Raw genomic sequence first — 14,770 nt, forward strand, 5'->3', positions numbered from 1 at the left:
GTAGGACCGTCGTCAAGTCTACAGTGCAAAAAAGCGTCAGCCAAGTACGAAATGGGAAACCTGTTGTGAGTAAGCGAGAAGTTGTTCATTCTGTTTACAACAACAATGACGGAGACGAAACCTTCCAAGAACATAAATTCGAAACTGACAACCTGAACCAGACATTTAACAAGACGCATGCAGATATTATAGAACTGATGAACAATCACAATTTGAACGACTCTTTAGACAACGAAGAAATGCCGGAAATTGGATTCGATGAACCGGACGAACCCTGTTTTACCGGAAAATTAGCTAATCTGGGGGGAAAACTTCCAAGCGAAAGTGTGGCAGTTGTAAACGAAAAGAAGACCCCTCCACAAAAAGCCAGGACCTTGGGGAAAACGTTTAGGAAAGACACTAAGGTGAGTAAAATTGCAAAAATGTGCAAATTGTCTAATTCCATGTGTGAATAATTTACAAATTAACTATACACAAACACAAAGCAGTTCCGGACTACCTATTTCTGTCGAAAGTTTTACTAACTTATTTTAGTAATTTGCCCTATAGAGGAAATATTTTCAATTTAAAACCACTTTACTATCAAGAAGTTATCATAATATAGTGGTCATTTTGTTTCATATAATCACTCACTCGTCCCTCATAATTTTCCCCCTACAATACCACCTATTTTTAAGTTGATATGACAGTAAAATGGGTCGTCCCATTAAGGTGTTGTTCATTATTAATTATTATTGATTTTAACGCCCTCAATCATTTCACGGTCAGTAGCAAAAGCTAGATTACAAACTTGTAAAACTTGTACATTATTTACGTTTAAATAGCTTTTCTTGGTTAAATTTATTTTGTACACAACCAAAAATACTAATAACGCTGACCACTTGATACCGTTTATAATGTAATTTAATTTAGTAATCAACGTACAGTCGCGAACAATAAATTTTGGTCATCAAGGTCGTTCTTTGACGCAATCAAAAATGCTCCATTGTAAAACAGTCGTAAATATCATAACCTATCATCATGTTGTATGACATTGTCATTTTTTTTCTCATTTTTTTAACACTTTGTTGACATGCGCATAATCAGGCAGGGAAATGTTTTAAATTTGTGACAATCTAACCAAATTTTGAAATGATATTGACGACCAAAATTTATTGCTCGCGACCGTGAGTTTTTTATTTTACTGAACATAGGATTCATGGATCTGTAAGTTTGGTTGCCTAGGTCAAATGAACTGACTTGTCCATTTTAGAACTGAACATACTTAGCCAATTTACATTGTATGTTCAGCAGTGTAGGTATGTAATTTGGCTAAAAATGTCAAAATGACAGTTGATGAATTTAATTATTGATTTCATTAATCAGAACAGGATAACGCGTTCGGTCATCGTTCCTTAATAGGCATTCAGGCTAACGGAGGACACTTTGAACATTTGCTGGGTTAATTTATTTAAATATTGCTTTGTTATCCTATTCCGATTAATGAAATCAATAATTAAATTCATTAACTGTAATTTTGACATTTATACCCAAATTACATACCTACGTTGATTACTAAATTAAATCACATTATAAACGGTCAAGTGGTCAGCCTTATTAGTATTTTTGGTTGCGTACAAAATAAATTCAGAAATAAGCCTTATGTAACTTGCCTGGTATAATTAAGAAGGGTTCCGCTATGAAGTTAAACTAATTGAGCAATTACACAGGGTGTTAGGGAATGGTTGGGAATAATTTTTGGATTGAATTCTTTATGAAAAACGTAGATGAAAATCTAAAGAAATAATTTTCCTAAAATGAATGGTTCATCCAAAAGCAAATATGTAATTTAATATTAATTTCCAATGTTTTGGAACTGCTGTAATACTCTATTGTTTAAAAATGGATTATAATATAAATAAATAAATTGCTTAGCAACATAAAGTGTTGAATCAACTACAGTAGTACTTCAATGCGAACAGCTGACGTTGCGCAAGGGAAGTTTTCTCCATTCACCTTTAAGTTAAAAATCACCAAGAAACACGACATCAAGAAACAAAACGTTAATGTATTTAACACGAAATAAAAAAGATAACAAAGAACTAGAAAAACTACAAAATTTCAAATTAAAGTGTTCAAAATGGGCTCCATGTGCATGTGTTGGCTCGTCTTAACATTGACTCACTAACTCTAGCCAGTTTCACTCGTGTTTTAAACTGGCCCACTCATGCCAAAAAAAGCCCAATTTACACTTGAACTCGTTAAATAAACTACTATTTCCGAGTTAAAGTTAAAGTTATTTCGTGGTTAAAATTTGTACACGCATTTGAAAAACACCTGTACCTATGTATCTAAAGTTAAATTTAGTTAAAACATGGACGCCAGAGATGGAGGTATAATTCGATATTTGAACCGAAATACCAAAAATATAAAAAAGTTTTGTGTGATACAAGTAATAATAACATATTTTTTCTGTTATATTTGATGGTTTTTAAAAAAGATGTGCTTTACTGTAATTATTACTGTTTTTACGAAAACTGACCTTTAGTTTTTGTTAATGGTACATTATTTATTACGATGATGGAGGGTGGACCATGTTTCAACCTTGACGCCTTTTCATAATTAATTCACAAAGTTCGAGGAAACAATTCTTGGCGTGTTTGAATGTAAATCATGGGAATATATCAAAATATAGATATTTGCATTCTAGGAAAAGCAAAACTGCGTGCTGATTGTTGAGCATTTAAATTAGATTACAATAATATATGGCCGCATGAGGTGTTAATGGATTTCAAGAGAATAACTTTACTAGGAAATTACGTCAGAGATATTGATTTTATCAGCAACAAAAATTTTAATGTATAAATGACTTTGTCAGACATCACTCGGACATTATTTCAAAACAATTATTTCTACAGGGTGTCCCCAAAAAAGAAAACGAGTCCATAACTCCGTTATTTATCGGAATATTTTAATTATCTGTACACCAAATTAAATAGTTGTTAATAGACTACAAAATGGCCTAATAAATTCAAGTATAGCCCCATGGGCTTCAAGGGTAAACTGTCAAAATATTTTTTTTCAAATGGGATTACATATTTTTTTTTTTTTTTTAGTAATTCTGATAGAGATTTTTATTCTGAAAACAACAATGTATCACAAGTATACACTTAAATACCAAAAATTTCACCCAAAAAATGTAAAAAACGCTACTATCGTCTATGTTCCATTTTGCGCTAAACATTGGCGGCATATCTGCGCAATCCCACATGTTATTATTTGTCATTTGTTTTTCCAGCTACCTTAATTTGGTTATTACATTGTAACGCAATGCATTTTGATAGCTTTTCGCTTGGTGCTCGTCATTTGTTTCAAAAGTTAGTGTAATTTTTTTTAATATGAAGTTATACTTGTGATACATTGTTGTTTTCAGAATTAAAATCTCTATCAGAATTACTAAAAAAAAGTACCTATGTAATCCCATTTGAAAAAAAATATTTTGACAATTTAGTCTTGAAGCCCTTGGAGCTATACGTGAATTTATTAAGCTGTTTTGTAGCCTATTAACAACCATTTAATTTGGTGTATAGATAATTAAAATCCTCCGATAAATAAGGGAGTTATGGACTCGTCTTTTTTTTTTGGGGACACCTGTATAACAAGTTTAAAAAATGTTTTTCCAGTAACTAAAGCGCTAAAAGTATTAAAAGCAACAAGCTAAATATCGAATCAGATTACACTTCGACTATGACTTCGACAAAGCTTTTCCATTTATTTCAGCTTCATTTTAACTGAACAATAGCGTGTTAAAAGAACGCTTAAAAAATTGATGTGATCTTGGTTGTTAATAGCTGCTGCTAGTTTTTCGTTGAGGTTGTTGCTCCCACATGAAAAGTAAGAAAAAAATTAATAGTTAGTGTTATATTCTTATATGAAATTTCTGAGGAAATTCTTTTCAAAATGACTGCTGTTATTTACCTAGATAAAAATCTGATTTTTTATTAAGTTTATTAACTAATATTCAATGATTCGAAAAATCCGCCGATGAAGTTAAAAGTTTTAATAGATAATTTCCTAATTAATAGAAATAATAATAATAATAATTATAGGCAGAATATAGCCTAAGGGAGTCCGTTTCGGCTCAGGGACGCGAGGGTCGCGGGTTCGATTCCGACCCAGGGCGAAAAAAAAAAAAAAGGCTGTATTCTATCTCGTGATTCGGAAGTCACGTTAAGCCATTGGTCCCGGTCTATTGAGTTGGTCATCATGCCCCTCATAGATTTGTAAGCCAGTCCTAGACTGTGCAACAATTTTTTTTTTTTATTATTTTATATAATAATTATAGCAAATATAAAACAAAAGTCTTTACATGGGAGATATTTTAAAGAGCTAGAACATCCAGAAATTAATATTCAAGCTTCTCATGCATGGCTTAAAAAATCAAATATTCATCCTGAGACTGAGGGTTTTATATTTGCAATACAAGATCGTGTTATAAATACAAGAAATTATAAAAAACACATATGCGGTTTACAATCGATCATCGATAAATGTAGGATTTGCGGAACTGAAGGGGAAACCATTGAACACATCATTTCTTCTTGCACCGTTTTGGCTCAAAGCGAATATAAAAAACGTCATGATATATTCGCAAAAATTATACACATGAATTTAGCAGTTAAATTCAATTTATTAAAGGATACACAACCACATTACATTTATAAACCAGAAAGTTGTTTAGAAAATGACAATTACAAATTATATTTTGATCGCACAGTTTTAACTGACATTCACATTCAGCATAACAGACCAGACATTATTATTTTAAATAAACAACAAAAGCAAGCATATCTTTTAGATATAGCTGTTCCAAATTCACACAATATAACACAAACATATAATACAAAAATTAATAAATATTTAGAAATATCCGTTGCTATGAGAAATCTTTGGTGTTTAGAAAAAATTTCGATTTTACCATTTATAATTTCAGCAACAGGAATAGTACCGCAATCTCTTTTTAAAAATTTAAAAATTTTGGACTTAGAGAACACATTGGTGGTTGAAATTCAAAAAGGTATATTATTATACTCATGTCACATCGTGAGGAAATTCCTTAACATTGACACAGAACATAAAACACAAAAAAGTCAAAATGTGGAGGCGAGACGCCGGTAATTATGTTGATAAGCACTGCACTATTACTTGATAGTATTATCCGTAATAGTGTATGTACTCCGGCAAAATTGCTGTGCCGCCGGGTGGAGGTGGGATACGAAAATAGACAATAAAATCAAGATAAAAAGTTCAAAAACTAAAAGTTATATTGTTTAAATCATATAAATTACAGAAATACTGTTACCTTTCACTTTGGCATTGCTGCTAATTTTTAATAATTATAAATGGTGGAATCTCTGCCTCCATATTCTAGGGTTCACCAGCTGTCAACAAGATGGAAATTTGGCAACTTTGTGTTCAGTTCAGACTATTTTTTTTATAGACGCCCGAAAATGTTTTCTTTTATTTTCATGTTGGATTCACCGATGTCGTTTTTCCACTACACTATTTCTTTTGCACATCTTTCATTGTGCTTAAATATTCACTTTTTGAATCTATTGTTTACTGGCTGTTGTAACGTTGCAATAATTACATCTATTCCACGTAAATGTCAAACTTGTCAAATTGTTTATAATTTCTAATTTTCAATAACTTAAATAAGTATTAAAAAAGTATGGATCATACTTTCGTGCAACTAAATGAAAACAACTGTTTTATGTGATCAGATAATATTTATTTGTAAATAATGTAGAATAATGATTGATGACTGTGGTGCTAGGCCAACTACCATAATTAAGAGTAATAAATAAAAGTAAATAATTAAAACTATAACAACACTTATTTAACTTTCAGCTATACAATTAACAAAATACCGCGTGTCATCGGTTCACGACAAAATCGTTTGTATAGTGAAAATAATGTAGGTACATTATGTTGAGTCACCATTTTATGGAAATAACACAAACCTTAAACAATAAGGAACTCCTAGAAGTTTTTACAAAACTAAAACCTGTTAACAAGGCAAATATCCTCTTGACAAATTTGACGGAAAAGTTAACATCTAAACTTTTATAGCCCATTATCAAACGGACCGTCAAGCCGGTGCTTTCACCACAGAATTTGACACCAAGTGCTTCTTCTGTTCATTCTCAACCATCAAGAACAAGATCCAGCCCACTTTCTTCTCCAGTTAGGTCGCTCTCACAAACAATGCAGTCCGGCAAGGTATATCTTTAAAAGACACCACGTCAGATTCATTTCCAAACTTGCACAAACGCTGTTGTTTTTTATCTATCTGGTTTTGAATTAACAACTGTCGACCGCAGGCCGCTTCAGCGAAAAAGGGGGTGCCCCAACCCCCACAGTCCGCCAGGGCCCCGTGCAATACAAGACCTTCAGCCAAACAATCTGCCAAATCACCGGTGGCTCGCGACGACCTTAACGAGTGCAGATACTGCAACAGGAGATTCGCTGCCGATCGCCTAGAAGTACACGAATCGATATGCTGCAAGAGCGCAAAGAAGAAAAGAAAAACTTACGACGCCACCAAACACAGGGTCGAAGGTACCGAACTCGAACAATACGTGAGACGCGGAAAAAATCTCAGCAGCAAGGTGAGACGAAGCACCTGCACTTCTGATGTTCTCACCGTTGCACATTTCAGTCGAGCAAACAGGTGCCCAAGAAAGACTGGCGCAGGACCCACGAAGAGTTCATCAACGCCATCCGGGCCGCCAAACAGGTGCAAGCACACGTGGCCAAGGGTGGAAAATTGACGGATCTGCCCCCGCCGCCGCCCTCGAGTAATCCGGATTATGTCCAGTGTCCTCATTGTGGAAGGAAGTTCAACGAAGCCGCTGCCGAAAGGCACATCCCCAAGTGCGCCAGTTACGCCTTCAACAAACCCAAACCTGGCGCGCAGCAAAAAGGAAAAGCTTCGGGAAAAAAATAAAAGATAAATTTTGTCGTAAAGGTGATCAATAATTTTTTATACACATTTTTGACGTAATAAATTTTCGCCGACGAAACAAACATCAGTGTAACAACATATTAATTCTAAATTACTTCTAATCTAAATTTTTATACCGTAGGTATACTTACTTATCCAATTCAAACTGTGACGTGCGTTTCTTCGCGAGATTATCACAGTCAGAGCGTTAATGTTAATGTGTCAAACAAAAAAAGTTAAAATTTATTTATTAATTAAAGGCTAACGTTTAACCGAATAAAACACTTGGTGATGTCATTATTTAACATAAAATGTCCAGGACCAAAAAGTCTTGGTAACAATTTTTCAATAATTACGATTATGGTGCTGTGCTACGAAACATATTTACGAGTAATAAACATATTTTTATAAATCACCCGAAATAATTATATTTACTAGACTTGATGTTATCTAGTCTGCTTTACGTTCCTTTTTCTTGTAATCAATAAAATTTTGCTTTAATGAAGTTGTTTTTTTATACCCGTAAGACGATAGGAGTAGAAAAAAGAAGTGAATTTTGTGTAACAACACTAAAGCGTTATGTGTACATGTTGCTCATTGACGTAAATTCTAGTTTGACCAAAACCAAAATAACACAAAATAAATTGTTCAGTCATTCATTTCTATTTAACTATTGTCTACAGTATTTACAAACAGTCTTAACTTAATGGTACCCTTATTAATAGTTATAAATTATCTCATGTTCTGAAATAAAAATAAATTACAACTTCGACCAAGTATTGTAAAACATCATGTGTATACCTTTTATAAATTTTTTTATATACCCTTCTAATACATAATACAGATAAAGAAATTGATGCCACTACGTGAGATTAACGTGTTAATATCGAATTACACACAGAATTGATGTTACAGTAGTGATTTCATTATAGGCAAAAAATAGTAGAAACCCCAAAAATCAATAAAAATGACACTAACCCACTTATATACGTCGTTCTAAATAAAAAAAAATATATTGGCAAACCAAAATAATGCGGTGTATTTGCGCTAAATAAAAGGTATTAAAAATATTTCCAACTGCATTACATATGAACCTAACCTATAAGCCAAGATCAGACAACTGAAACTCCAGGAAGCCAGCCGCTACAACTAAGATACTGCGTTACAACATCTTTGACGCTAACTTCTGAAGAATTCATGTCTATTTCCACGGGTCGATGTCTATTTGGTGACAATAAATTTTCCTGCAACAAACACACTTGATCGCTTGAAAAAACGAGTTTCGCCGAAGACTTTACCTGAATTATAAGCGATTTCAATGTCGTATACTGGACGGGTTGCAAATTTAATGACTTGCAAAGCTGAAAATGACGGATTAAGAAAAAACACTTGACGGTCGCTCTACATACTTGTATTTCATGTTGCGACAATAATGATCCAAACGGTAAGGCATTTGGTGATGGAGGGTCGATATTATCCAAGTTCGAGATGTTGTAGCTGCTGCAACTGTTGTTGTCTTGCTCTTCTGGTGGAGGCCACGTGAAGTTTTTTTCTAATGAACTTTGGTTTTCTTCGTTTTTTCTAAAACCCAAAACGAGGCGTAAACATTCAATTGGCGATTTCTGCCACGAATCAATCGTCGTAACGGACAAATGGCAAACTTACCCGTTTTTTGACGGGAACTCCTGAACTGATATTTGATAGCCACTGCTGCCCTAAGTGAAATGCAAACTGATACAATCTGTTTCTGTTTACATATTTGTTTCTTTTAACTCTAGCCTGCACACAAACCAAACCATGATGGTATGAAAAATGACGAATGATATAAATGCGAACTTACAAGACTACTGAATCACAAAGCGGCGTGCATCACTGTTAGTTTTGTGCGTACAAACTCAATCTAATGGAACAATGTTACCCATTCGCAACACAATTACGCATTCAACGAATGCACGATGACCAAATTTTCTTACAAACAACAATTTGACATCTTCGCATACCACACGATGTCTACAGTTCTGACCCACGATTAAAAATTGTACGTTTTGATTTTGATGAAGAACTTTGAAAACCAAAAGGTGACATTCTTGTGCGCATATGTAACATGTTAGTGAGGATAAAAATATGTACGCATTGTTAACGATCAATGAAGCCAAAAAAAAAAAAACTTTCGAGCAAGTTAAAATTAAAACCATACTTACAGATTTGCTTTGTTTCAACTGCTGTTGTTTTTGATAAGCCATGTGTTGCTCCTGATGTATAACTTCTTCCTGAGTTGTTAATCCTAAACTTCTATATCGCATAAGTTCTGAAAGGCGATGTCGCAATTCTTTTTCTCTTTCTATATTATTTATAAGCTGTTCGTGTTCGCTGGAGGTAAGAAACTGACTAAATACTTTCATGTTCTCTCGAAATTCTCTACAAAACAAAATTTAAAAACGCATTATACAACGAACGCACTCCAAAAAACCTTTGTTCTTTACTTAAAGGCCTTTTATTCGACTCTTTTCTTTGGTTTGAAAAAAATTTTGCGACCAGCTGATAATCTCTGACGATTCTCTTTCGTTTCGCCCTCTCGCGCAATCTTCTGGTATACATGTCGACCATAGACAATTTTAAAGCTACTTCCACGTCGGTATCCTCAGCGGTGTCCAGTTGCAACGATGACACCAACTGCTCAGCAGACATATCATACTCCTACGATGGGAAATGAACAAACAAACAAAAGCTCAACCTCGAGTGTCGCTTTTACTAATTTACCCTCTCATAATCATCTCTATGAGGCTTATATCCTAGTAGTTGAGCTTCTTCTGGTGTTGCGTCCAACGGTGGCAACCGAGAAATTACTAAAGGCGATAATGGTCCATTATCTTCAGGTACGTGATCAATTAACATCGGCTGTCGATCTCTCGATTCAGCCCAAGTCGCTTTTCCTATATTACCGTCTAAATATCGAGAAATATATTCATCTCTCACCTCTAAAAAAATATTTTTATTATGTCAATACACCAACACTGAAAAGGATGAATCAAAAATGTATTTTAGCAAAATTTGTGTCGATTTTTAAACTTTCTTTTTAAAGAAAAGTTTACCAAATTAGGCAACCATGAAAAGTCTCACTACATTAGAGTACATTGGAAAAAACTTAAACATCTATTGAGTCAAGCCATCCATAAATAATGTTTCGAGCAAATGTTATAGTTCTCTCCATTACAACTTTCCGTGACTTATTTTTTCAGAGTTATCAGAAAGGTTTATCTGCTATTCTGTTATTACTTAAACAAAGTAAATATGCAGCATTTTTATACCAGAGACTGTACTATAGTCCATACGCTGATAGATTGCACTAGATTGCACGTTTTTAAATTCTAGTTCCAAAACATAACGCAGTGAAAAATACTAAACTCTCCATCTCAATTGTTTCACGTTATTTAAAAAACCGTTGTAGCCTTGCAAATTAAATTGAATTTTTTAAGTAAAATTTGTCATTTTCTCAAAAAAATTGTTATGTAAGGTACCAATTTTTTTAATTCGTCGTTTAGGTAATAGGAGAGTCTATCAGAAAACGAAGAAAAAAGTGGGGGTTGTCATTTAAAAAAAAATTGGTGATGACGTCATAGCTCAAAAATGGATAACGTTATGAAAAAGTGAAGTAACTTAAATAGTATATTATATATTGAGGGAGAGAAATGCATGAATTTTCCTAAGGTGCAGTTTGTAGCCAGAGGGCGAAGCCCGAGGGCTACAAAGCACCGAGGGAAAAATGAGCATTCTCTCCAGAAGTATATATACTATTTTTTTCACGGTAGGGAGTAGAAACAGCACAAAAATCTCAAATTTTAAGAATAAAAAAATGATGACAAATGAGTTGTCATCTTTCGATGAATTTAATGGAATTAATAGTTGCCTTGACAACACAATTAGATTTTTGTCACAACAGTCAAAAAAAATGAAAACTCCCATTAGATTTTTGTCACAACTGTCAAATAAATGAAAACTCCCTAGGGAGCAAATATTTGCAAATATTTGCTCCCTAGGGAGAAAATGCTCTACTTCTGTCACGATGTTGACATCCGAAAAGTTGATTTCTACTCCCGATCGTGAAAAAATAAGCATTATGAGAAATACCGTGAGATCATTTAAATTTATAATTAAAGTTGGCTATGACTTTAAAATTAGATTGGCAACACCACTGACATCTTGATTTGTCAAAATTCAATACAGAATATGAAACTGCAAGTAAACAGTTGTATCAAACACCTGGCTTGGATACAACTTACTGTTAATTCGCCGTTTCATACTTTGTATTGAATTTTAAAGCGTCATTTTGACAATTCAAATCAAGGTGTCAGCGGTGTTGCCAATATAATTTTAAAGTCATAGCCTCCACTAATTATAAATTTAAATGATCTCACGGTACAAATTGACGTGTTTCAGCGTTTTTTTTACAAATGTCATTACTTTTGAAATTACTGATTTTATTCCATCAGTAGTTTCCACACTGTACAGGACTTTTTTCATAGGTTGGTAATATTATTGTTGGTTATTCTGCTTTTTAATGTGATAGTTGACATAAACATAGGCGTCCTCGCCTATTTGACACAATTAATTAATACATAAAATGTCAAAATGACGTACGTACGCCAATGTGTTGATTAAGGTATCAAGTTTGCCAAAATAATTTATGAAAAATGTTCCCAACTTATGAAAAAAGTCACAATCATTTAAAATCACCCGGTATTACCTAACTAATTATTGATAAGGTATATTTGAGAATTTATAATTTTTTTGTTAATAAATAAGGCCGTAACTGTTTTATTAGATTTCTTAAATTAACTGTTAATTTACCTATAATCTGTTTCAAAATCAAAAATCCACCACCTGTTGAATTATGTTGGCAGAAAAAAAGAAATCCCCAGAAAATGTTTAATTTTTTGGGTTGGCTCAATCTCCCGCCAAAATTTGACATTGAACTGTTGAGTTTATTTACGAAACACAAAATAATTATTATGTACAAAAAGGTTTTAGTTACCATATCATACTTTTTGAGTGAAATAATAAAATGAGAATAAAAAACACGATGAACTACGACCAAAACGACTGTCCACCAGTTTTCTTTCATAACCCCACTTTTTTCTGACACTTGCAGACACTAAAAACAAAAGTCGGCGACGTTGTCGATTGTATTTTCGAGGTAGAATGCACTGTTGGTGGATTTTTGATTTTGAAACAGATTATATAAAGTTTTTACACTAAATAAATCTGTATCTGTTAGTGCATCAAACCCTGGTGGCACAATCACAAATTTTGACTTGGTTAGCTAAATAACTCGCTTTTTTATTTAAACGCAAAGCAGACGCCTGATTTATGGCCCAAATCGTATAATTTGCCAACAAAAGGACCATTCACTAGTAGCCGGCCGTTTTGAGCCTCTTTGCCATAAAAATTTTGAAGTCTCCACCTTCTTAAATACATATCTCTATAATTCCATATACAGGTCGCTACAAAGTATGGCAACAGTTAAATATCTCGAGAATGGTTTCTCGGAAATCCTTGAGATTTGGTAAGGAGTTAAGAGCATTTAAATTCTATTCTTTCCAATTTTTTCAGTTTTATACCTTCATTTGTTTTCGAGATACAAGGCTAACTTGATTTTTTTTAAATGGCAACAGGGGTTAATTTTATTATTTTTAAAGAGGTTTTTTTTTCTGAATTCAGCGATGTATCACATGTAATAATAGTTTACATAAGAATGGTCAAATTTTTTTTTAAATTTTAATTCAAAAATAAATAAACAGTTATCTTTGGAAACAGTTTCTATTATTAATTTATTTATTACTTATTTATTTATTATAAAAATGCCTTATTTAAGTGAAACCGAGCGGCTAGAAGTTCTAATGATGATTGGATATGGTGATAGGAGACGAAGCTGTGCTGAAGTGATGACACAAAAAATTAAACGGTCATTATGTGATACAGTGTTGAATTAAAAAAAACACTCTTTATCATGAAATTAACCCCTGTTGCCATTTAAAAAAATTCAAGTTAGCTTTGCATCTCGAAAACAAATGAAGGTATTAAACTCAAAAAAAAAATTACAAATTATAGAATTTAAATGCCCTTAACTCCGCAGCAAATTTCAAAGAATTCCAACAAACGGTTTGATAGGTTTAATAAAAAGAGCCTCAAACGGTAGCTACGTTTATTTATTTTTGAATTAAATTTTAAAAATTTTTTTTAGGGTTGTTATGTAAACTATTATTACATGTGATACATCGTTGAATTCAGAAAAAAAATCTTTTCAAAAATCATAAAATTAACCCGTTGCCATTTAAAAAAATTCTAGTTAGCTTTGTAAGGATTTCCAAGAAACCATTCTCGAGATATTTAACTGTTGCCATACTTTGTAGCGACCTGTATATGCAGGTATGTATAATAACAAAAACTGAAATAAGTTGGCACAACTGACATAGTTTGGGTTTATCTTTCCATTAACCGTCCACCAAAGATTAATTTTATTGATTTATATGCGGGAAGTAAACGTCAGATTTGATTCACATTTTTTTTTAATTGGGTAACAAAAAATCTGATTATCTTGGAGCATGTCTAGTGATCGATCCACATAACACATTGTGTTATTCAAGACCCAGCAAATAAAAACAGTGAAGTACTTTCAGCTTTGCAATATGCTGCAAATCACCACCTCTCTCTCTGTGTGTGTGTATGTATACAGAAAAATGGTCCTCAGATTAAAAAGTTTGAAAACCACTGTGATAGATGCTAACATTTCAATTTCAAACATAACAATGGTGATTATTGTATATATTGTATATTTATAAATAAATTCAACCAATTTATATCTCTAACATTATATAGATATGTATATGCATTTAATATTTACTAAAATATAAAAATATTACCTTCAGGGCTCCTTGTTTCTACATGTTGGCTAACCAATTCCCAATTTCCAAAACCATACAATTCAACAGAATCTAACAATTGTAATTCTTCTCCTCCAGTCCAATTCCCCCTACCCCCAAATATACTGACAGACCAATGTTCCTAACATTATAAAATAAAAATAATTCGTTTATTGTTATCTAAAACCAACAATCTTACCACAAATTTGTATGCATGGTCATTTTTATGTGTACCAATTTCCGCCCCAGTAGAAAAACACTACAAAAAAAAAAAAAAGTAATCACTAAAATTTTAAAATACGCGCGCATTTTTTGCGACATCTGGCAATTTCGGATGTAGCGACCCGCCCCGATCACGTGACATACCTGCAAACAAATATCGAAATCCTGACAAACACAGCATTGGACCCTAATCCCAGTAATTTCTTCTTCGCAATAAGTGCATGACACCTTCGCGAATAAGTCTGCAAAAAAAATTTCCTTTAATACGAACTCGAAAAGGAGAAATCGCGTTAATTAGAAAGCGTCACTTACCAGCCATTTTGGTCTACGTCAGATTGGGTTTGAGTGGGGGAAAGATGTTCTCACGAAAATGCAATAAATTTGAGCCTTAATTAGGTTTTGTAGTTTTAAAGTGCATCGTCGCTCTTATCACAGGCGTCTGTTGGGGCTGTTTTTGAAGTGCAAAGAACCCACTAAATCTAAGAACCTGACGAAAGTTAATTTTTTTAACATAAACAAAAACTGCAAGTATCCACTGTCACCGTCGAGAACGTCAACGCGCTTGTGCACACTTGTGCATGGCACAGAACCGTATTACCGAAAATTTTGCGTTTTGTTTTGCATTGACATTTGCACTAAAAAA

The 14,770-nt window shown here is 33.2% G+C and overlaps 2 protein-coding genes across 2 annotated transcripts in view; one reads left to right on the top strand and one right to left on the bottom strand.

Moving 5' to 3' along the window:
- The window catches only part of LOC138123891 (zinc finger C2HC domain-containing protein 1C), a gene marked incomplete in the record, with an annotated part of 18,303 nt that extends 10,817 nt beyond the window's left edge, over nt 1-7,486 (top strand). The window contains 4 exon segments of the mRNA XM_069038722.1: nt 1-404; nt 6,112-6,261; nt 6,363-6,650; nt 6,701-7,486. Of these exon segments, the coding sequence (XP_068894823.1) occupies nt 1-404; nt 6,112-6,261; nt 6,363-6,650; nt 6,701-6,988 (1,130 nt within the window).
- A 143-nt stretch (nt 7,487-7,629) lies between these two features.
- LOC138123892 (transcriptional adapter 2B-like) lies at nt 7,630-14,670 on the bottom strand. The gene is made up of 11 exons (XM_069038724.1): nt 14,440-14,670; nt 14,272-14,369; nt 14,105-14,164; nt 13,906-14,047; nt 9,746-9,963; nt 9,456-9,682; nt 9,187-9,403; nt 8,651-8,700; nt 8,395-8,566; nt 8,284-8,346; nt 7,630-8,229 (listed from the first exon to the last, which is right to left on the bottom strand). The coding sequence occupies exons 1-11, from the start codon at nt 14,444-14,446 to the stop codon at nt 8,098-8,100; spliced, it is 1,386 nt and encodes a 461-aa protein (XP_068894825.1). The 5' UTR covers nt 14,447-14,670; the 3' UTR covers nt 7,630-8,097.
- Nucleotides 14,671-14,770: the final 100 nt, after the last annotated feature.

Source organism: Tenebrio molitor, chromosome 2 (assembly GCF_963966145.1).
Source record: "Tenebrio molitor chromosome 2, icTenMoli1.1, whole genome shotgun sequence".
NCBI lineage: Eukaryota > Metazoa > Arthropoda > Insecta > Coleoptera > Tenebrionidae > Tenebrio > Tenebrio molitor.

Bases quoted from the DNA above. Each gene is read 5' to 3' on its own strand.
- LOC138123892 (XM_069038724.1), bottom strand. The intron at 14,048-14,104 runs GTAAGATTGTTG...TTATAATGTTAG, and splicing joins ACCATGCATACAAATTTGTG to GAACATTGGTCTGTCAGTAT. The intron at 9,404-9,455 runs GTTTTTTGGAGT...TTTGTTTTGTAG, and splicing joins CCTTTAAGTAAAGAACAAAG to AGAATTTCGAGAGAACATGA.